The sequence below is a fragment of the Diabrotica undecimpunctata genome, chromosome 3 (genome assembly GCF_040954645.1).
Source record: "Diabrotica undecimpunctata isolate CICGRU chromosome 3, icDiaUnde3, whole genome shotgun sequence".
Classification (NCBI taxonomy): Eukaryota; Metazoa; Arthropoda; class Insecta; order Coleoptera; family Chrysomelidae; genus Diabrotica; species Diabrotica undecimpunctata.
The window spans coordinates 38,571,861-38,595,602 of record NC_092805.1 but is presented as its reverse complement, the minus strand read 5'-3'; the positions used below and the strand labels follow the sequence as shown (position 1 = coordinate 38,595,602).

The following is a 23,742-nucleotide window of genomic DNA, read 5'->3' as shown; positions in this document are numbered from 1 at the left end:
ATATTCTTCATCTTCTTCTTTAGGTGCCGTGTCCGTATTCAGACGCTGGCCGTCATCATGTACACAATTTCCCTTTTCTATCGCTTCTTAAATTTCTATACCTACTGGCGTTATATTACTTTTTCCCTATTGTAAAATGCTGAAAAACCAAAATATATGGTTTATGTAAGATGGTACACCACCACATTCTAGAGAGAAGGCGTTGAGAACATAGTTAAATATACCTTTTCTGAACGTCGGATTGGACGTGGCAGTCATATTCCTTGGCAATGTGGTGAGATATTGATATAATTATTTAATTTATAAAAAAACCCAAAATAATACATATTATTCATTACGTTAATTGTTGTTTACCCATTTTTATTATGACAAATGGAAACTAAAGCACAGGTATGAAATAACACACGTGTCTTGTTTCATAATACTTTTGCTACAAATCTTACCTTAAAGACTCAGCATTTTTACAAAAACATCATCGTTGGCCTAATAACCGACATTGTTATAAATATAGTAAACAAACAGGCAATTTAGTTCAGCATAATATTAGTTCGTTATTTCATAATATTATCATCATTATCATAATAGTCCATTTGTTCGATATGTAATTATAGTTACTCGTAAGCTTATATGAGTGTATATAAGTAACCAATGAATGAGATACATCACAGTTTAATACATTATTTAACCTTTGCGACATAATATACTATAAGATTTGGATATAGATTCGTCCATTATACATTATAGCCACCACGTAGCCCAGAATTTAATACGCTTGATTTTGGTGTATGGGGCGTATTAAAACAACGTGTCTATAAGAATGCCATAAACATTTGCAACGAAATATGGGAAGAAATAAATACTTCAACAGTTTCTTTAGAACCAATGATGCTATTTAATATGAGATGATTTTTATGGAATATATTGACAAATGAATTAATGAAAATGGTAGACATATCGAACACTTACTTTAACAAAAAGTTTAGTAATTTAGTTTAACTATTTCTTAATTTGGTTTGTAAACAAAATGTTTTGATTACGACTTTAATTTAACATAAAATATAAAATGTTTGATGTAAAATCCTATTATTCTGTTTTTTGTCATATCCTATTATTAATTATCCTGCTGATATATTTATTTTATTTAATATTTCGTTAACTATTAACTTTAGTTATTGGTATTTTATACCAAAATTTAGATTTATTAATGTTTTTGTCTATTTTTCCTTCGTTGCCTGGGGTAATTGCCTTAACTCAGAAATATGCAGCTGATTTGTAAAATGCGATTATCTCGAAAACTATTGAGTTTAAAAGTTATTAACAAGAATACCTTTTTTTTGTTGAAATAATGTATCTTTAATATTTTGTATCACAAATACAGTTCACTCAAAGAGCAAAAAAGTTAAGTGCAAATTTATGCCACATATGTGGCATATGTGGCGCCCTCTATCCGCTACATCAAAGTGTGCATCAAATTATAATTTCTCATATTTAAAAGTACCCAGTTGTAAATTTTTATGCATAAATGTTTACAAACATGAAAGTTATATTGTTCTGAAGCTATTTTCTTGTGGCATTTTAAATTAATTATTATTTAAATGGGAATAAGCCACAATTAAAGGTTAAAATACATTTATTGACGTTTCAATTTCCACTTCGGAAATCGTTCTCAAAATACAAACATTTTGAGAACGATTTCCGAAGTGGAAATTGAAACGTCAATAAATGTATTTTAACCTTTAATTGTGGCTTATTCCCATTTAAATAATAATTAATGAAAGTTATAGCCAAAAATAAAATTTTTAATTTGCACTTTAACACCCTGTATCTTTCTTAATATCAACATTTTATTAAAGCAATTTAGCTTAAATCGTAATATTTTAAAGTGTAGAATCTACTGTTTCTTTTTGTACAATTACTTAAGGACCACCCTGTATATATATATATATATATATATATATATATATATATATATATATATATATATATATATATTTGAATAATTTTGGTTTTGACAAAAATCAATATTTTGACGATGTTTTGGAAAGGTCGCACTTGCCATTGTCAAGTCAGGTGCGCAAATCTTCTTGCGGTGCTTGAAGTTAACTTCAATCAAGTTGATTAAAGACGTCTTTAATATACATCTCAGTTTTGTTTGAAATTATTTTTATATACTCCAATATTTAGCCATAATCAAAGAAAGCCAGAGATTTGGTGCACCCTGTATATATATATATATATATATATATATATATATATATATATATATATATATATACAGAGTATATATATATATATATATATATATATATATATATATATATATACTCCAACCCATCCAAAACAGTTATATATTTATATATATATATATATATATATATATATATATATATATATATATTAAAGTAGTGTAGCTATAGATAATAATATAACCATTGTATTAAATCTTTAAATGGCATAAATAATGAACGTACCATTGAATTGAATAATAAAAAACCAAAGCAATGCATGGCCAATGAACAATACTATCACAATATTTTGTTTTCGAGAAAAATGTCATTATCATACATAATTTTATTAACATGAACGTGGGTATATTTGTAAATACAAAGTAGATTTCCAGCAGTTTTTTATAGCAGAAATATATAGATAGAATCAAATCAATAAATTAATTGAATATTTTATTGCATTGTCTATAAATGCAGAATTTAAAGCGATTGAAAATTACTTTTCTAAAAATATTTTTTAAGGTACTCGTCAAATTGTGGCATGTTCATTTCTTTGAAGTCAACTTACGCTTCTTGCATCAGCAAGAAGCGTTACTACCTGACTTGATAATGACAAATGAGACCTTGCCGAAACGTCGTCAAAATAATCATCATCACGTAGCGCTACAACCCTGGGTGGGTCTTGGCTGACTGTACAACTTTTTTCTAATTTGTTCGGTCTTCCATCAACCTAGGGTCAAATGAAATGTTCATGGAATGTTCGTCAAAATAATGGTTTTTCTCAAAACCAAAATTATTCAACACGTAGTCAAACCTGGAACACCACAGAAATCGCATATAAATCCCGCGGAAATTTCAAGTAACTTATCTTTTTTTATAGGTAAGATAGCTAGTACCAATGCTAGTAGTAATGACGTCAACAGTGAAAATAATAAAAATAATAACAATAGAAATCATAAGATTTCTTAGTTGGTGAAATTAAATTCAAATTTTTACCACTGTGCTCTCTAAAATTTGCAAAGCAGACAGATTGATAAATTAATCGACAAGGGAATCAATAATTTTATTCCACATGCCGTTCATTACGGTAAAAGGTCTTAGTGAATTTAGTTTCTAGTACTCAAAACCGAGTAAAAAACTAAAACAGAAAGACGGTATTAGATTTAATTTCGATGCAGGACATCCGCCAGCCGCTTATACGTATTTCAACCTCATTAGGTATCATCAGAGCGGCATATGCTCTGAAAAATAATAATAATATTGTTTATAATAATAATAATGATAAAAATGTATACGTAAAGGAGGGTAAGGATGGCGGTAACAATGATAATAAAAATAAGAAAAATATCGATTCGCCTTCATCTTCTTATTCTTGTACTTCTGCAACAGAATTTCGATCAAGATCTCCTCAATCTCCTCAAGAATAATGTATATAAAACTGGAATTGGAGGAAGTACGGTACATTATACAGATATAAGCCACAGTAGAAGGGACAGATGAAGATACAATGGACATATTCTATGAAACATTACAGCTCAATCTAGATTAGGTGCAAGAAGAGAATAAAAATATAATCTTGATGGGAGACTCTCACAAAAGAAGAAAATTTAACTGGTTTTGACACTGGTTAGGATAAAACAGAGCAGACTAGTAAGAAGAGTAATGGGATCCAAGAGATACGGAAAGAGGAGAAAGGAAAGAGCACGGATGGGATGGTTATAATAATCACTAAAAATAGGTAGAGAAAAAGAAATATCATTTCAACAAATAAAAGAACTAGCTAGGGACCGAAAGGGATGGGTATTATGGAGTTTCCGAGAAAGACGAAGAGTGTATGCATTCTAGTTACCATTGAGAGGATGATCCCTCAATGGACCCTCCCCAATATGTCCATTAAGAATTATTTCTATTGCTTTTAACAGAAATTATGTTAGACTGATCGACCTGTAGTATTAAGATATAGCGTTGTCTTGTCGTTCTATTTTCTTTATGTACACCACCAAAAGAGTTGTTTAGAGGAAATATTCCATCTACTCCGGGAGATTTAAATGGAGCAAAGTTGTTTATGGTCCACTTTATATTATGCGGTTTGATATTTATTGAAGAGAATTTCCAGTCTTTTTTCCTAGAATGTTTGGGTCGTTCTAGGTTTTCAGCCTCAGGCTGCTTATCAATAGTGGTTGAACCTTGGAAGTGGTTCTGTACTAAAAGATCTAGATTTTCCTATTTAGGTTTGGCAAAGGTGCTATCAGTGCTTTTTAGTAGGTCTGGTCCCTGTGGCGGATCCTTGGAAAGAATGTTGTGGATTCTTATATTGACAGTTATATATAAAATACTCTGCTATAACCTCCTCTAAGATTCGTTGTTGATCTTAGGGAAATGCAGAAATGCAAAATAATACTCTGACTAAATTAATTTTTGCATTTCTCATTTAATTAACATTATATAATGTATCTGCTTATATATGTACCCATTATGCAAGGGAAGATACAAGGGAAGAGAAACCCAGGACGACGCAAAATATGAGTGGTTCGGTTGCAGCTCATTATTATTCAGAATTATTCAGAAGCGCGGCCAATAAAATTAAGATAGCGATGATGATTTCCAACCTCCGATAGGAGAAGGAACCTGAATAAGAAGAATGTATCAGCTCTCTTACTTAATTAAGGTTATGGTTGTTGGCTTAATTTAATTAAATTTTGATTTTAATCATTTATCGGTACATGTAACCATAAGGTAACATTGTATATTACAACCTTTATCGGGCACCACTTTAAAATGGCTTTAAAAAAATAAGTTATCTATATAAGCCGTCTCTAAATGTTCAGTATAATCAAATATTGATATTTACATATCTGAAACATTATCCTGGAACAAATTACAGAATGTAACCATAGGGAAACAAGGTCTGCAAAATAAACTTCAAAAATTACTAAACTTTTTATTATTACAACTATATGGTGACAAGAAAACAAAGCAGTTTACAATTTTTTATTTTGATGAAAAGCTTTAAAACAGTTTTTCTCCTCAGTGAGACAGAGCCTTGCATCACATTTTTCACACTTTAGACGACACGTTCCCTTGATGCAATACCTAAATCTTCCATTTGTGGTATGTATTGGCCAATGTGCATAAGAATCCAATCGTGCTAAATTATTTGGTCTTCCCCTTCTGGAATCTTTTCCAACTTGACATAATACTTTTGCAATTTCCAATCTAAATTTCTTCAGAGGCATGAACTTTATGTTCAAAGCTTTACAATCTATTATGTATAACAACCAAGCCATCGTCACACATATGTCAAGAATATAGGCAAAAATTGCAAAGTACCATTTTTTAGCTTTGTGTGGAGATTTGTAAAAACCCATTAATGCATTAGCCGTATCTACGCCTCCCATATGTTTATTGTACTGTTTTACAATGGAAGGGCAGGTAACATCTATTTTTGTTTTTGAAATTTTACTGTATCTTTTTACTGCGTCTACTGGTTCTATTCCGTGCAATGTACTTCCTGGCAATATAACTTTATTGTCAACCCATTTTACGACTATAATGCCTTTGTCTTTATCCGCCTTGTAAGCATACTTTCTTCTTCCTGCTTTTTTCAAGACTTTATCTGTTTCTAATGGACATCCACCAACTCTGTTACTTCGTTATGTTCCCAAGCTATAGATACCCATTTTTGCTTTTAAATATATATAAAAGTGGTAAGCCTGCAAAATAATTGTCGAAAAAAACTGTTGGCTTACTAGGAATGTGTACTGATTTTGATAAAGATATAACAATAGCTGCATCCACACCTAGTTCTATCTCCTCCTTCCCTAGTTCATTAGACATACCGTTTAAATTCTTCTAAAGTGCTTGAACCTTGGTATGGAATAAAACCCACAATATAACCAGACACGCCTGATAGGATAAAAAATTTGTATCCCCATTTGTGCGGCTTGCTTTTGATATACTGACGTAAATTTCTAGCTCGTGTTCCTTTGTACTCTACCATAGTTTCGTCAATGGAGTATTCATTTTTAGTGTGAAACTTTTTAAAATTTTCTCTAACATTTTCTAAAAGCGGACGCATTTTGAAAAACATATATGTTGTAGTTTGTGTTATAATATGTTCATTATTATTGAAATAAATAAATCTTCTCAAAAGTTTAAAACGTTTGATGGGCGTCAGGCTTGCAACTTGTTCGATACGTGTTCCACTGGCCTAATAATCTTCATAGGAAGGAAGATCTAGTATACCCATCATCAACAAAATTGACAAAAAATCTGTCATCTCATTAGGATCAGTACCAATGCTTGTGCTTTTTATTTGAGTACTATACAAATTTGTCTGCTCAATGATGTAGTCTAAAATATCTAGGGAGAACAGTTTGGTAAAATACTCCAATGGTGGAAGTAGTTCCCCATTTATTTTAGGAGCAAACTTAGTGTCTCTTTCATTTTGGGCTAAGTCGCTTTTCGTCCAGTTGAATGTTATTCCTGACTTTTTCCTTTTTCTATGAGGTTGATTAGCAGCTTCAAGGTCGTTTATTATATTTTCTAAAACAAAAATTGGAATAAGAGTTATATACTAGCTCCTAAAGTTTTATGTATATTTTACCTGTAGTTTGTGTCCTTATTTAATGAACTTGCTTCTCTGGCAATAAATTCTCAGAGGAATCGGATTGCTCACAGTCACTTGATATTATATCTGAATCATCATTTTAAATTATTCAAATAGTATTATTTGAAATAAGATAATATAAAGTTTGTTACCAATAAATGTTCTAACTCGACAATTTTTTTCGACGACTATATTTTCTTCATCCACCGTATCGGAGCTATCAGAAACTTGAGGAGGAGGTGGTATTTTACCCTTCAAGTTTCCGTAGAAACTACATGAAGGAATCTCATTGAATCCATCCAAAATAGCAAAATGCTGAAAACAATATAAACTTTTATTGATACTTGTTACCATATGGTTACCAATGTTTTTTTATAAAGTTATTTTATCATGTAACACAAATCATCAAATATAGGTTCAAGAAACCATGATTGAATTCGTTTTGCATAGAAATATATTTTTACTTACCAAAAAAATTCTTAGTAGTAGGAACATACACAGCTAACCTAACAACTGACGGAAGAATGCGCGAAATATACAAACACGTGAAAAATGGCTGGCAAGATTAACCATTGGTTGACGTTCTCCCACCACAAATAACCGATACTATACCCTGGCCGCTGAAAACATGGAATCCAAGGTCGCATGATCACTCAATGCAAGCATCGACAGGCGCTCGTAACTAGACCTTATGGGAAACTGTTTACACCGTCATTATTTGTGTTATGATACTATAACTTAAATGTTTTATGTATCATGATTTGTGTTTCACTTTCGCCGGCTGGTGAATTTTGTGAAAATGTTTAAAATTAATGTAAATCAATAACCTCTAAAAATCGGTATAAATATATTATAGCAACATTGTTAGTTCGTTTTTGTTAAGCGGTGTAAACGTGGGAAAAGTGATAACATAGGAAGAGGAATGTTTAAGAGTGCGTGCCATTCACATGATCATTCCATCTTTTCAGCGGCTCAACTATATATGCCTACACTGAACAGCAAACCTTGTAAAGCAGAATTTGAGTAAAATATGCATTTGAATTCAACGAAACCGTATGGTTCCATTATCCAGTAAAAGTTATTGAAATATTTTTGAATGTGCCCGATAAAGGCTTAACCTTTGTTTTGTATTAGGTGTTCATTGTTTGTTTCACGTTGTTTTTAGCTTATAGTTTTTAATATAACAATGACCTATGTACTGTGGACTGATAATGAGACATATATTATAAGACTCGAAGCCTAAAAATTCAACAACAATAAAAAAACTACTTAAGGTCGTGAGTATTGGCTCATCTTCTATACATGACCTCCTATACATAAACTCACATTGGTCGGAGCTATCAGAAACTTGAGGAGGAGGTGGTATTTCACCCTTCAAGTTTCCGTAGAAACTACATGAAGGAATCTCATTGAATCTATCCAAAATAGCAAAATGCTGAAAACAATATAAACTTTTATTGATACTTGTTACCATATGGTTACCAATGTTTTTTTATAAAGTTATTTTATCATGTAACACAAACCATCAAATATAGGTTCAAGAAACCATGATTGAATTCGTTTTGCATAGAAATATATTTTTACTTACCAAAAAAATTCTTAGTAGTAGGAACATACACAGCTAACCTAACAACTGACGGAAGAATGCGCGAAATATACAAATACGTGAAAAATGGCTGGCAAGATTAACCATTGGTTGACGTTCTCCCACCACAAATAACCGATACTATATGCCTACACTGAACAGCAAGCCTTGTAAAGCAGAATTTGAGTAAAATATGCATTTGAATTCAACGAAACCATATGGTTCCATTATCCAGTAAAAGTTATTGAAATATTTTTGAATGTGCCCGATAAAGGCTTAACCTTTGTTTTGTATTAGGTGTTTATTGTTTGTTTCACGTTGTTTTTAGCTTATAGTTTTTAATATAACAATGACCTATGTACTGTGGACTTATAATGAGACATATATTATAAGACTCGAAGCCTAAAAATTCAACAACAATAAAAAAACTACTTAAGGTTGTGAGTATTGGCTCATCTTCTATACATGGCCTCCTATACATAAACTCACATTGGCAACCTTTTTATAATTTGAAAAAGCTAGTCAAAATGTTTTTAAAACCACGTTTAATAGACTGTTTTTCTCAATTTATGGCTAAATTTATATACTTTTAATACTAATTAATATTTATTGGTATTTTGGCCCTTTTTTATATAATAGTGACGACACCAACTGTTGAAATGTTTAAAAATTTTCATTTTTAAAATTTTGATTTTCACTTTCTATTTTTTATCTATCTATATGCGGATTTTTAAGCGTACAAGCGCGTCCGGTAGGGATCTATGGAGTAAGTTACACTAAGCTGCAAGCCCTCACTCTTACCATACTGCTCATCCGATCCGATATGCTAGCGTATTCCAGTCTAAGTAGCAGATCTATTTATAATTCTAAACTACTACGTTGAGTTTTCTGTTTTCTTGCTAGGGTCTGAACCATCGACCACTAACTGATTTACAGTGAAGTGAATGCAATTTGTCCGCCTGGCCCGCTTGGCTGTCTGACAGAGTTCTATTTTTTTAGCTATCAACATGTCCAACTTACCGTTTTTTTTCTTCGCCGAAGAATTTTCCAATATACTAAATACTGCTCAACTCGTCTAGCTCACAACATATTACTAGCACCCTGTGGGAGTTACAAATCAAATAAAAACAAGAAAGTGCTGGTATAAAATGGCAAAAACCTTTGAATAGTAAAAAACATAAATCTTATTTCAATTAAACATTTTGAAAAAATGCCACATAAGTTATAAGACCATATAAAGTTAACATTTTCGTATAATTAGTAAGGATTAAAAACTGTTAAAATAAAATTCAAAATAATGCAAAAACAATTTATTATATATTTAATTTAACTTTGCTATCTATTAAGCCAGGCCTATAATCAGGAATTATTTAATTAAGGAACATGTAATATAAAATAAACTGATACCAACATGACCTAGTGCATAATCTTATTAAGTATGCAATGTTTATTAGACGGTATTGATTTACTTTTGCCATGACCAATTTTCGGAAAGATACGAGAGAGAACGTTTTAAAAATAACCAAAATTGATAGGAAGATTTCAATAGGTCGAAGGGTCTATAAAATTAAAATTTGATAAGAAATATTGCATAGTACCACGCTTGATAAAAACCAGACGGTAACAATATGATTGGGTTCAATAGTTCTGCCTGCGTAACTATAATTAATATTAATAATAAATAATATTTATTTTAAAAATGGGGTACATTTCATATTATTTTTACCTATTCGATAATTTTTTGGACCAATTTTTTTGCTCTTTATTTGTTTATTTATAACTAACTTCTACTTTATTTAACCAGACTTAAGTAATTTGTCGTGTACTTAGCCCTGAAGTAGACGCGCCCGGACTGTAAGTTTGGCCCATATATGTTATGCACCCATAACTTTTATTTATTAGACAGCACTCAGTCTAGCTTTTAAAAGTATCTGTTAGAATTGTTTCAGTGTACATTAGTCCCGAAGGACACAGTTCAGCGTTCAGTCGTATGAGATACGAGTATATTATCATTTTCGGAGTGTGAGTCCGACGCGTCTACTAAAGTTATATTTATTTGTATACGAATAATTTCATAAATCAGGTAAAATAATTAAATATTTTATAATACTTGCCCTAAAACTAATATTATTGTTTTGTACAGATGATGCATGATTATCAAAGAGAACAAAACCGGCTGTGTGATTATGAAAGAGAACAGAACCGGCTTCGAAAGCTCATGAAAGAAGTTGAAATATATATTTCATGTGTACATATTAATTTTTAAAAGAAAAATGGAATCACATGTTTACTTATTGTTGATACAACTTACTATTTTTACTGGGAATACACCACAATTTAAGTTTAAATGTTGGTAGTAAACCAGAGTTGCCTGGCATTCAGTTAACATCAAAGAACACTTATTTAACCCAGACTATTCAAAAGTTAAATCTTACTTTTTTCATCATAGTTTTACTCGATACGATTGTAAGTGATGGTGGTCTAACATAACTCATTAGAGTTTGATCCATTTTGTCATATAAATGGTATTACCCTTTTAAAGGCATCTTAATATCACAAATAATGAAATGAAAGTGATTAAAGGCATGTTTAAAATGTCAAAGAGTTATTGAATAAATATGTATCTGCCAAAGCAACTTTATCAGCAGAACAGCAATTTTTTGTTTAGTTACCAACAAGTTTAGTAACCAACAAGCCCAAATGAAATTATTATAAAATCAAGCCAAAACCAAGGTTAAATCTTCTATAATCAAAGAAAAATGGTCAATCTTAATTTTTAAATTTATCAGATAGGCAGTTTCCTTTATTTTCGGTTGTCAAAAAGGTATTAGTAAAGGCTTTAGTGTTGCCGAGAGGGGGCATTTGGGCCTGTAGGACCCATCGCCGGCTCTGCGGACTTCTTCCTGTCCTCGGAATTAGACCGGGTGTTGACCATCTTTGCTTGCCACTGATGAAATGGTTTAATACTGCTACTGGTATAAAATAACGGTTACCGTGACAAGTATCTGTTATAGGTATCAGTTCCAAGGAGCAGTTACAAAATAACAGATCAAAAATAGAAAACAGAACAGGTAAAATAGTCTAAGTATTCCTTGACTTACGGAAGGAATAACTTAGTAAACAAGAAAAATAAAATGGTATAAAAGTACAATGCAAAGAACATGTTTCTAAGTGTTTCTTGACTTACGGAAGAAACAACTTAGGACAGAAATATAGATAAATGAAATATGTAAATGTGAGAGTAAAATATGGAAATATTTCTAAGTGTTTCTTGACTTACGGAAGAAACGACTTAGAGTGGAAAAATAAAATACTCAAAATATAAAACGAGAAATGCAAAAATGAAACAGATTATAGAAATATGTCTAAGTGTTTCTTGACTTACGGAAGAAACAACTTAGAACAAAAAAATAAACAAACGATTCAAATATAGTAAAATAAATGCACAAATATTTATAAGTGTTTCTTGACTTACGGAAGAAACAGCTTAGCAAAAAATGGAAAAATGAAATAGACAAATATATAAGTATTTTCTTAACTTACGGAAGAAAATATCTTAGATAAAAAATATCAGAAATAATAATGCGATATGAAAATATTTCTAAGGGTTCTTTTGACTTACCAGAAAAGAACGACTTAGACACACAATAAAATAACAAGTCAGATATCAGAGAAACACTTCTAAGAGCTCTTTGACTTACCGAAAAGAACTACTTAGATACAAAGTACAAAATCAAATATATAAAATAGAAAAAGCAAGATAAATCTTTCTAAGTGTTCTTAACTTACGGAAGAACAACTTAGACACAAAATACAGGAAAAATAAACAATCAAAATAATCAAATAAAATATCAAACAATCAGTACATGAACAAATATAGATCAATGTAATATTCTAACCTGAAAAGGTCTGAATATACAATAATGCTAAAATAAAAAAATGGTATATAGGAAATCAAAAAAATAAAACAATAACTTAGTAGGAACAATAATAGCACCGACTAGGTCTACAGTAGAAGAGGCAAGCTCGACTGACTGATGAGAGAAAATCTACCTGCTTTTGTGTAAAACAAATCCTTTGTTTTACGTAGCAAAAGTGGAATTTCCCTGCATCGAGTCAATTAGAAATTTGGATTTGGCCAAACTTGGAATTCCCAAGTATTTTGACCGATATCCAAATTCCTTGATGCGTCCAGCACGGCTGTCAGCTCCTGGCTGACACGCCTCCGGAGGACATTAGGGCCATTTAGTAGTGATACGTGGAAAGTTGCAGTAACGCATTTGGATACAATGGATCACAATCTATATATATATATATATATATATATATATATATATTTATTTTCATAGATATATATATATATATATATATATATATATATATATATATTTTCATTTAATAAACATCACGACAACTAACCTCAATTAGTGTAAGATGCAAAATAATTCTTTTTCTGTATTTTGTACTAATTTTGTTTATTGTAGCACCCTGATGATGCAAATAAAGATTTGCGAAAGCTTGGTTTACTAAAAAGAGTACTTCTTTGTCCTATCTTCCGCTGCACACCCAAATATTTGAGTTTTGTATTCTACTTGATCAGCGTTGATGACAAGCGTTTATCGCTTTTTCAGTATATATATATATATATATATATATATATATATATATATATATATATATATATATATATATATATATATATATATATATATATATATATATATATATATATATATATATATATCTATAAAGTGCACTCGTAAGTGAATGGGATGTTTTTGGTCAATTTGGAGATAAAAAAGACAAGAGTTGTGCTACTTTATCTATTTATTGAAGACGTTTCGCCCACTGTTCAATGAGCATCATCAGTTCATCTAAAAGAGTGTTATTAGCGATATATCTAATATGAAAAACAAATAAGTAAATGATCTTACCTTTAAAAGATCTGTAGCATTAAAATGTTATTAATGTGAAGAAACATCAAAAATTAATCTAATAAATAATTACATCAGCAAAAACACAGAAACACAGAACGTCGGAAGATTCCCAATTTAGGTAATTTTATATTATATATATATATATATATATATATATATATATATATATATATATATATATATATATATATATACATATATATATATATATATATATATATATATATATATATAATATATATATATATATATATTGTCATACTTTTTCTTTCCCAACCAAAGAAAAATAAATAAAATATCCATCGGAATAAAATTTTAAGAAATCATTATAAACAAAAATGTATATATTAATTTAAGATAAGATTTAGTGTAGATAAGAATAGAAATTTGTTTGGCAAACGACCTGTTTCCGTTGCAAACAAAATTATCAAAAAACCTTTGTTTAGAATTAGACATTTTACCTGCAAGTTAATAATCTTTTCATTGTTTGTATAGTCGAGTATTAAATGACCATATTTTAATCTTTTGAAATAGGTATAAATGATGTATTGAAAAAAACCAATTTTAAAGTAAGCTATTTAGTTTTCTCTGAAACCGAAATTAGGCTTTTCCAAAATCATGATAAACACAATTTAAGCTTTTTGATTGGACGGTCGTTTTTAAAATGGGAATTTGGTGAGTCGATTATGAGAGAGGAGAAGTAGTCATATTTTGGTCATCGAAAGGAAACAGTCGGGTGTCTCAAGATAGGGTGTGGTTCGTGAGTTTGGATACCGGCGTAACGAAAAGAAGTGAATAGTTTGAAGAAGGAGATAACAAGTAGATTAAAAGAGGTCCTTGTATCTACCGTGGGCATTTTATAAAGTATATGTGAAAGTATTCTCACGGCATCAATTTGACAAAAGGAGGTCCTGGTGTCATAAATAAGTAGCGGAGTTTGGAGAAGTGAATCAGGTGTTTTTTGTGTAGTCTGAAGGAGGTTTGCAGAGACGTAAAGAAGGAGCCGAGGTGCCAAAGAGGGGAGATCACATCTTTAAGGAGACTGGACTTTTCTGGGTATGTTCCAACATACAACTCAAGAAGAAAATAAACTGTAAGTGTTTGAACAATTGAATTTTATATCTGTGAAGGATCGTTTCGACATCATGGTCGTTAGCATTCAAATTTAAGAACTGAGGTTTTGTTAGGCTAATCAAAAGTTTAAAGTTTTGTGGTTTCTTTTTTCAAGTAAAGAAAATTTTAAGTAAAATTGGTTTTTCACGTAATATAAATGTATGTAGCTTTATAATCTTATTATCATAATAATTTGATTTATTTTCTTGTATGCTGATTGATAAGATAACGACAGAATTTAATAATTGTTTTATTCGTTCATATAAAATAAAGAAACGTAAATCTTTGTAATATAATATATTTGTATTATTATCCTTTCTTCTTCTCCCGATAAAAGACAACTAGAAAATCTTTTGAATCCATCGAACACAGGTAATATAAGGATTATTTTACTTTTGATAACAGATAAGATATAATTTTTTTATTGGCTCAATAAACTAAGTTTGAACTCAAAATAAACAATCATAACAAATGGCCCCCAACGTGTAAGGCGTAGAAAGAATTTCTAGTTAAAATTTAAACGGATAGAGAAAGAAAGCAGATTGATTGAAAATTTATTTGCCGATGGTGAATGTTTATAATATTTGCTTTTATGACATTACATTTCAAATTTCTCTAGGTACAAATTTTTACATGATATAATTTATGATATTTGATTGATTTTTACAACTGACAAAAGTTTTAAAATTTTATTGCATTTATTTGAATTTATTGCATTTGGGATAAGAGGAAAAGTTTTCGTCTTTGCAACATTACTCGAATTTCATATTTGGCGGGGATATTATTGCACAAATTTCAAAGCTTCATATTTGGCGGGGATAAATAATCTAACGAACATGTCGACCACAAGGAGTCAAAGCAAAACGCAAGAAAGGAAAGAGGATAAGATAGAAGAGGAAACAATTATTAATGAAGGATCGGATAATGAAGGAAATGCTACAATAATGGAGGAAAGAAAAGAAACAGGGATGCTGGAAAAATTATTAGCAATGATGCAAATACAGACACAAACAATAGAGAAAAACCAAATTGAAACATCAAAGAAAATTGATAGAAATCAACTGGAAACAAAACACATAATGGATGAAACAAAACAAACAATGGATAGAAATCAACAAAAAACAAAACAAACAATGGAAGAAAACCAATGGGAAACAAGACAAGCAATAGAACTAAATAACAGGAATATAGAGCAGCGTCTGGAAAACTATGAACAGGAAATTAAAGGATGTGTTGAGGGGATAAAGAAAGAACTGATACAACAGATAGAAGAAATAACCCTAAAGAATGCAAAACAAGAGACAGAGATTAAAGATATCCAAAATACAATGAAGGAGATACAAAATTGCCAGAAAAAGGAACTAGAGATGCAGAGAGAAGAAATAGAAACTAAAATGAAGGATATTAAGACTGTCCAGAAAAAGGAATTAGAAAAATTAGAAACAAAATTTGAAAACGTTTTACAAGAAGACATGCGAGAAATAGAAAGAAAAATGGAGGAAATCAAAAAGGAACAAAATTCCGGGGAAAGAAGGGAAATGGTTATCCATGGAACAAGCGAGGTAAAAATACAGTTTGGCGGGGACGTAAAAAAATTACACCCAGTAATTTTCGTCAACAATTTAAAAAAGAAAGTACGACATATCGGTAATTTCGAAACAGCAAAGGAAACGATAAGGAACCATCTTAAAGATGAGGCAAGTTTATGGTTTGATAGCAAAGAAGAAGAATTGCAAACTTGGCAAACATTTGAACAAAAATTTCTGAATTATTTCTGGGGGAAAATACAACAGATAGAGATAAACAAGGAATTACAAAATGGGAGATACCAGGATAGTATAGGTATATCAGAAAAAACATATGCCCTACAACTATACAACAATGCAAGACACTTACATTACAACTATTCGTCCGAACAGCTAGTGGAACTAATAGCCAGACATTTTGAAGATACCTTAGAAGATCACATAACCCTACAAAACTACAAAGATATTGACAGTTTATGTCAATTCTTACAAATACGAGAAGCAAAATTAAGAGAAAGAAAAATGAGGAGAACGCAAGAAAATTATAGACAACGAGAAAATCAAGACTATAGAGATAGAGGACAAAACTTTAGGAGAGAGTACACAAGAAGAGAATTTGTCCCGAGGAGGGAAAACGAAAGTAGAGACAACGGAAGAGTAAATTATGAACAAAGAACAAACGGTGGAAATGAATTTGGCAATGAAACAAGGACAGAGAAGAAAGAGGAGATTGGCAAAAGAAAGTGAAAAGTGGGTTTCCTCAAAAGAAGAGATGAGCCCAGAAGAAGAAAAAGAAGAAAGATTACCAAAAGAAGACGAAAAAGGTACAATTGAAACAGTGGTATTTGAAGAAGTATGCGAAATGGAGGAGGCAGAATACAAAATAAATATGTGTAAAGAAATTGAGGAAAAAGAAAGAAAATTGATATGTGGAGAAGAAAAAGAAAAGGAATTGCGTGTAATATTGAGAAAGTATGAAGATTTAATAAATGAAGAAAACAGAGTAGCCAAAGAGTATGAACATTCATTTGAGGTTAAAGACTTAGGAAATTTTCGATCGAAACTTTATCCGATCCCATATAAATACCGACAGGAGGTGAAAGGAGAAATTAACAAAATGTTAGAAGATCAAATCATAGAGAGATGTGACTCGCCGTACATCAACCCAATCGTGATTGTGAAAAAAAGCAGTGGAGAATTGAGGCTCTGTTTGGATGCCCGGAATATAAATCAACACACGGTATCTCAATATGAATCACCCCTCAACATCGAAGCTATTTTTGGGAGAATTACAGGAAACACATGTTTTCTAAAATTGATTTGAAACATAGTTTTTGGTTAATACCGTTAGCAGAAAGATGTAGAAATTACACCGCTTTCTCAATCGATGGTATTGTATACCGATTTAAAGTAGTACCGTTTGGATTACAAAGTGCGTGTGCAGCATTGGTAAGAGCTCTCCATACAATATTAAATAAATATGAAGATTGCGTAGTGCACTACATCGACGACTTACTCATTTATTCACCAGATACATCAAGTCATTTGGAACACATAAAGATTATTTTGGGAGAATTGGACAAGGCCGGATTGAAACTGAATGTTGAAAAATGTCAATTTTTTCAAAAAGAAGTGATATATTTGGGATTTAAATTGGACACACAAACAGTTAGTTTAACCGAGGACCGGGTAAAACTCATAGATGAATACCCAAGACCAACGAATTTAAAAACATTGAGAGGTTTTCTCGGAACGATCAACTATTTTAAAAAACTAATTCCTGATTTAAGCCAGAAGGAAATTCCTCTGATCAAATTATTGAAGAAGGGTGTTAAATGGAATTGGAAAGAAGAACAAGAGAAAGCTTTTCAAATTTTAAAAGAGGAATTCTCTAAAGGAACGAAAATATATCACCCCATGTACAATTTGCCTTTCATACTACGAACTGATGCATCCATACAAAAATTTGCGGGAGTTTTGTCGCAAATACAAAACAATCAAGAAGTGCCGATTTGTTTTATTTCCCGGGTGACAAAAACACACGAAAGAAAATACAGTGTGACTGAACTAGAGTTTGCTAGCGTACTTTTCTGTGTAAATAAGTTAGGATTTTATCTGTTGGGAGCAAAATTCACAATCGAAACTGATCATGCAGCTTTGGTACATATAATGAAAAATCGTCTGGTTAACAATCGTATACATAGAGGCATTTTGTTACTACAGGAGTATGATTTTGAGTTTCGATATATAAAAGGAAAAGACAACATTATAGCCGACGCTCTCACAAGGGATGAAGACTCGGGGAAAAAGGAAGCAATTGCTTTTCATGTAGGATTGAACATTTTGACACAAGAGGAAGGGGTATTTTCGTTAAACGAAATTAGAACAAATCAAGAAGACCTGGAAGAAAGAGAAAAAAGAAGAGCGGAGAGGGAAAACGGTATATTTTTCAAACGAATTGATGGAAAGGAACTATACGTGATAACACAGACATTGGCAGAAAGAATCATACAGAAATTACACGAAGACAATGGACATATCGGTAGCAGAAAAGTCTGGCTGGTTTTTCGAGAAAATTATATTTGCCGACAAGATTACCGCATCGCAAAAGAAATTACACAAAAGTGCCAGATCTGTCAAAAATATAAAATTAGAAATTTCAAAAATGAAAACGTTACAAAAAATATTATATCTCGGAACAAATTAGATATTGTAGCAATAGATATGTTAAGCGATCTAATTATGACGACGAAGAGGAATAAACATGTTTTAGTCATGGTAGATGTGTTTTCCAAATATGTAAAATTATACAGTTGCCGTACCACGAAAGGGGAAGAAATAATGAGAAAAATCGACAATTTTATAGCCACCGTAGGAACACCAAGAAGGATTCTTCTAGACAATGCAACATATTTTAGAAATGATCGTTTCAAGGGACAACTTCGAGAACGGGGAATAGAGACAAATTTTGTTAGCATCAGACATCCACAGAGTAATCCTTCGGAACGTTTTATACAGGAAGTGACGAAGTTTCTACGGATTACAACAGAGGGTCAACATCGACGATGGGATAGGAAAGTCGCCGAAGTAGAAACGTATCTAAATACCATCCCGAGCACTGTAACGAAAGAGACCCCAGAATATATAATGAAGGGTATAATGCCACTAAGACCATGGGAAGATAGAGAACAAAAGGAATACACACAGATAATGGAAAATGTGCAGAGTAGATTGCGGAGAGCAAACGAAAAATATATCCAGAGGCAAGACCAAAATAGAAAAAGAAGACCAGTTACTTTCAAAAAAGGTGAGAAGGTTATGGTGAGAGCATTGCGCGTGTCCAACATACCTAGCAACGTGTGCGGAAAGTTAATGCCTGTTTTTGAGGGTCCGTACATAGTAAACAATGAGAATGGGATAAATAGTTATGAGTTGAAGCACATAGAATCAGACAAGATTAGGAGAATTTATAATATCAACGATGTTTACAAATATTATGAATAAAATGCTGGTATTGTTTTTGCATAGAGAAAAATCCCTGCATAATTCAGTAATTTTTATCATATGCAAAGGCGGGGATTTGTCATACTTTTTCTTTCCCAACCAAAGAAAAATAAATAAAATATCCATCGGAATAAAATTTTAAGAAATCATTATAAACAAAAATGTATATATTAATTTAAGATAAGATTTAGAAACGGTAAACAACGACCTGTTTCCGTTGCAAACAAAATTATCAAAAAACCTTTGTTTAGAATTAGAAGACATTTTACCTGCAAGTTAATAATCTTTTCATTGTTTGTATAGTCGAGTATTAAATGACCATATTTTAATCTTTTGAAATAGGTATAAATGATGTATTGAAAAAAACCAATTTTAAAGTAAGCTTTTTAGTTTTCTCTGAAACCGAAATTAGGCTTTTCCAAAATCATGATAAACACAATTTAAGCTTTTTGATTGGACGGTCGTTTTTAAAATGGGAATTTGGTGAGTCGATCATGAGAGAGGAGAAGTAGTCATATTTTGGTCATCGAAAGGAAACAGTCGGGTGTCTCAAGATAGGGTGTGGTTCGTGAGTTTGGATACCGGCGTAACGAAAAGAAGTGAATAGTTTGAAGAAGGAGATAACAAGTAGATTAAAAGAGGTCCTTGTATCTACCGTGGGCATTTTATAAAGTATATGTGAAAGTATTCTCACGGCATCAATTTGACAAAAGGAGGTCCTGGTGTCATAAATAAGTAGCGGAGTTTGGAGAAGTGAATCAGGTGTTTTTTGTGTAGTCTGAAGGAGGTTTGCAGAGACGTAAAGAAGGAGCCGAGGTGCCAAAGAGGGGAGATCACATCTTTGAGGAGACTGGACTTTTCTGGGTATGTTCCAACATACAACTCAAGAAGAAAATAAACTGTAAGTGTTTGAACAATTGAATTTTATATCTGTGAAGGATCGTTTCGACATCATGGTCATTAGCATTCAAATTTAAGAACTGAGGTTTTGTTAGGCTAATCAAAAGTTTAAAGTTTTGTGGTTTCTTTTTTCAAGTAAAGAAAATTTTAAGTAAAATTGGTTTTTCACGTAATATAAATGTATGTAGCTTTATAATCTTATTATCATAATAATTTGATTTATTTTCTTGTATGCTGATTGATAAGATAACGACAGAATTTAATAATTGTTTTATTCGTTCATATAAAATAAAGAAACGTAAATCTTTGTAATATAATATATTTGTATTATTATCCTTTCTTCTCTATCCCGATAAAAGACAACTAGAAAATCTTTTGAATCCATCGAACACAGGTAATATAAGGATTATTTTACTTTTGATAACAGATAAGTTATAATTTTTTTATTGGCTCAATAAACTAAGTTTGAACTCAAAATAAACAATCATAACAATATATATATATATACATATATATATAATATATATATATATATATATATATATATATATATATATATATTGACAATTACATTTTTTGATAGATTTTATAATCAATCAATGTTTTCAAAAGTTAAATTAAAAAAATTAATATAAAATTACTTAAATTGGGAATCTTCCGACGTTCTGTGTTTCTGTATTTTTGCTGATGTATTTATTTATTAGATTGATTTTTGATGTTTCTTCACATTAATAACATTTTAATGCTACAGATCTTTTAAAGGTAAGATCATTTACTTATTTGTTTTTCATATTAGATATATCGCTAATAACACTCTTTTAGATGAACTGATGATGCTCATTGAACAGTGGGCGAAACGTCTTCAATAAATAGATAAAGTAGCACAACTCTTGTCTTTATAGAAGATTTAACCTTGGTTTTGGCTTGATTTTATAATAATTTCATTTGGGCTTGTTGGTTACTAAACTTGTTGTTAACTAAACAAAAAATTGCTGTTCTGCTAATAAAGTTGCTTTGGCAGATACATATTTATTCAATAACTCTTTGACATTTTAAACATGCCTTTAATCACTTTCATTTCATTATTTGTGATAGTAAGATGCCTTTAAAAGGGTAATACCATTTATATGACAAAATGGATCAAACTCTAATGAGTTATGTTAGACCACCATCACTTACAATCGTATCGAGTAAAACTATGATGAAAAAAGTAAGATTTAACTTTTGAATAGTCTGGGTTAAATAAGTGTTCTTTGATGTTAACTGAATGCCAGGCAACTCTGGTTTACTACCAACATTTAAACTTAAATTGTGGTGTATTCCCAGTAAAAATAGTAAGTTGTATCAACAATAAGTAAACATGTGATTCCATTTTTCTTTTAAAAATTAATATGTACACATGAAAATACACTATTTATACTTACATCTTAGACTAAGATACCAACTATTTTTGCTAATAAGCATCTTTGTCCCCAATATACCTATATGAGCCTCATAAAGAATTCCCAACGTGCATTTGCGCAAAGCCTCCACTACACTCCACTACACATAATGTATTTAATAATTGTGATTAAATTTTTTTAGACTACATAATCAACAATGAAAAGTGCAAAATGCCCAACTTTCCCGCGTGTTCTGAAGAAGTCAATCCATTTTACATTAGTTTACCATACATCAATTGCTCCGATTCAAATCTGTTGACGTACACCTCTGTGGAAAATAATACGGCTTACTTACATATTAACAGAGAAAATCTTGATCAGTACTATTCAACTCGAGATATGATCGATTGCTGTTACAGCTATGTAAGGAGAGAGGGATCTGAAAATTTTCCGGATATTGGTATAAGGTAAGTGAGAGAAAATTGAATCTGAAAATTCTGTTGGTCTAGGAATAAAACTATTTTGTTTAAGAAGTTTGGGTTGCCACTGTTTAAAGGATGACTCTCTTTCGGATCTCATTCAATTTGTCATTTTAATGTGAGCCAATGTTTAATACAGACATCTATATCTGATAGCGGTAGAATCTTGTTTTTTATATTTTCTCCGCTCGATAATGCATTTTTGGCCAAGGCATCTGCTATTGTGTTACCTGTTATCCCGGAATATCCTTTGATCCAAGCAATAATAACTTCTCATCAGAAGTTAAAACCTCGAAATTTAATTTTAACATCTATATATCAAGATAGGTTAATTGCTTGTATTTATTGGTTAAACCTATTCTTTCTACTGGACTTTAATTATCTGAAAATATTACAATGTTCTTCTGTTTCTTTGTCAAAATGTGAGAAAGGACAAACTTTAATGCCAGCATTTCGGCTGTGTAGTTGGTGGCTTCATCAGGCACTTTATATTTATACTGTTGTCCAGAATTCTACTTGTATACAGCGAATGCAGTATTATTTCCTTTTTTTCGAACCATTAATAAACATATAATAATAATTAGTCCATCTCTTCTGAATTTCTGCATTAACCCTTGCAGGGCCAACCTTTTATTAGAAACAGCGAGGACCAAGGGGGGTCAATAAATGTCCACATATATATTAATCAAAAACGTACTTATTTATTAAAAGTAATTTAAAAGCGTAATGTTAGAGTGGGTGATCGTCAAACCCAGAAATTCCCGATACAACGTGGAGTACGCCAGAGGGACACCATATCGCCGAAACTGTTCACTACGCTTTTGGAATATATATGTAAAAGGGCAAAACTGACCGACAAGGGCATAAACATAAATGGAGAAAAGCTTAGCCATCTAAGGTTTGCAGATGATATTGTACTAATAGCTGATAGGACAGATGAGGCCAAAGAACTTTTAAATCAGCTCTACCTTTCCTCGCTAGAAGGGGGATTGAAAATAAATATATCTAAAACCCAGATGATGACAAATCTTGTAGTCAGCGAAGATATATGCGTAGGAACAAGATCCATAGACCAGGTAATGGCCTATAAATACCTAGGTCATGAGATTCGCATAGGAAAAGATAACCAAACCGTTGAGCTTCTCCGTCGTATAAGACTGACTTGGGCAGCCTTCGGCAAGCTGAACAATATTTTCAAATCGTCTGATATACCAATATGCCTTAAAAGAAAAACGTTTAATCAGTGTGTTTTGCCAGTGTTAACTTACGGTGCGGAAACGTTGACCATGACAAGGAGAACAGTTCAAAAGATCCGTGTGTGTCAAAGGGCGATGGAGCGTGCTATGTTAGGCGTTTCACTACGAGACAAGATCCCAAATCGCCAGCTACGACAAAGAACAGGACTGGCTGATGCAGTAGAGAGAGTAGCAACACTGAAATGGAACTGGGCAGGTCACGTGGCTCGTATGACAGATAATAGAT

General features: G+C 31.5%; 1 protein-coding gene across 1 annotated transcript in view; it reads left to right on the top strand.

Annotated features, from left to right (window-relative positions):
• The window catches only part of LOC140436713 (uncharacterized), a 43,367-nt gene that overhangs the window by 4,055 nt on the left and 15,570 nt on the right, over nt 1-23,742 (top strand). The window contains exon 2 of the mRNA XM_072525762.1: nt 21,984-22,248. Coding sequence (XP_072381863.1) covers nt 21,984-22,248 — 265 coding nt within the window. The remainder of the gene's footprint in view (nt 1-21,983; nt 22,249-23,742) is intronic.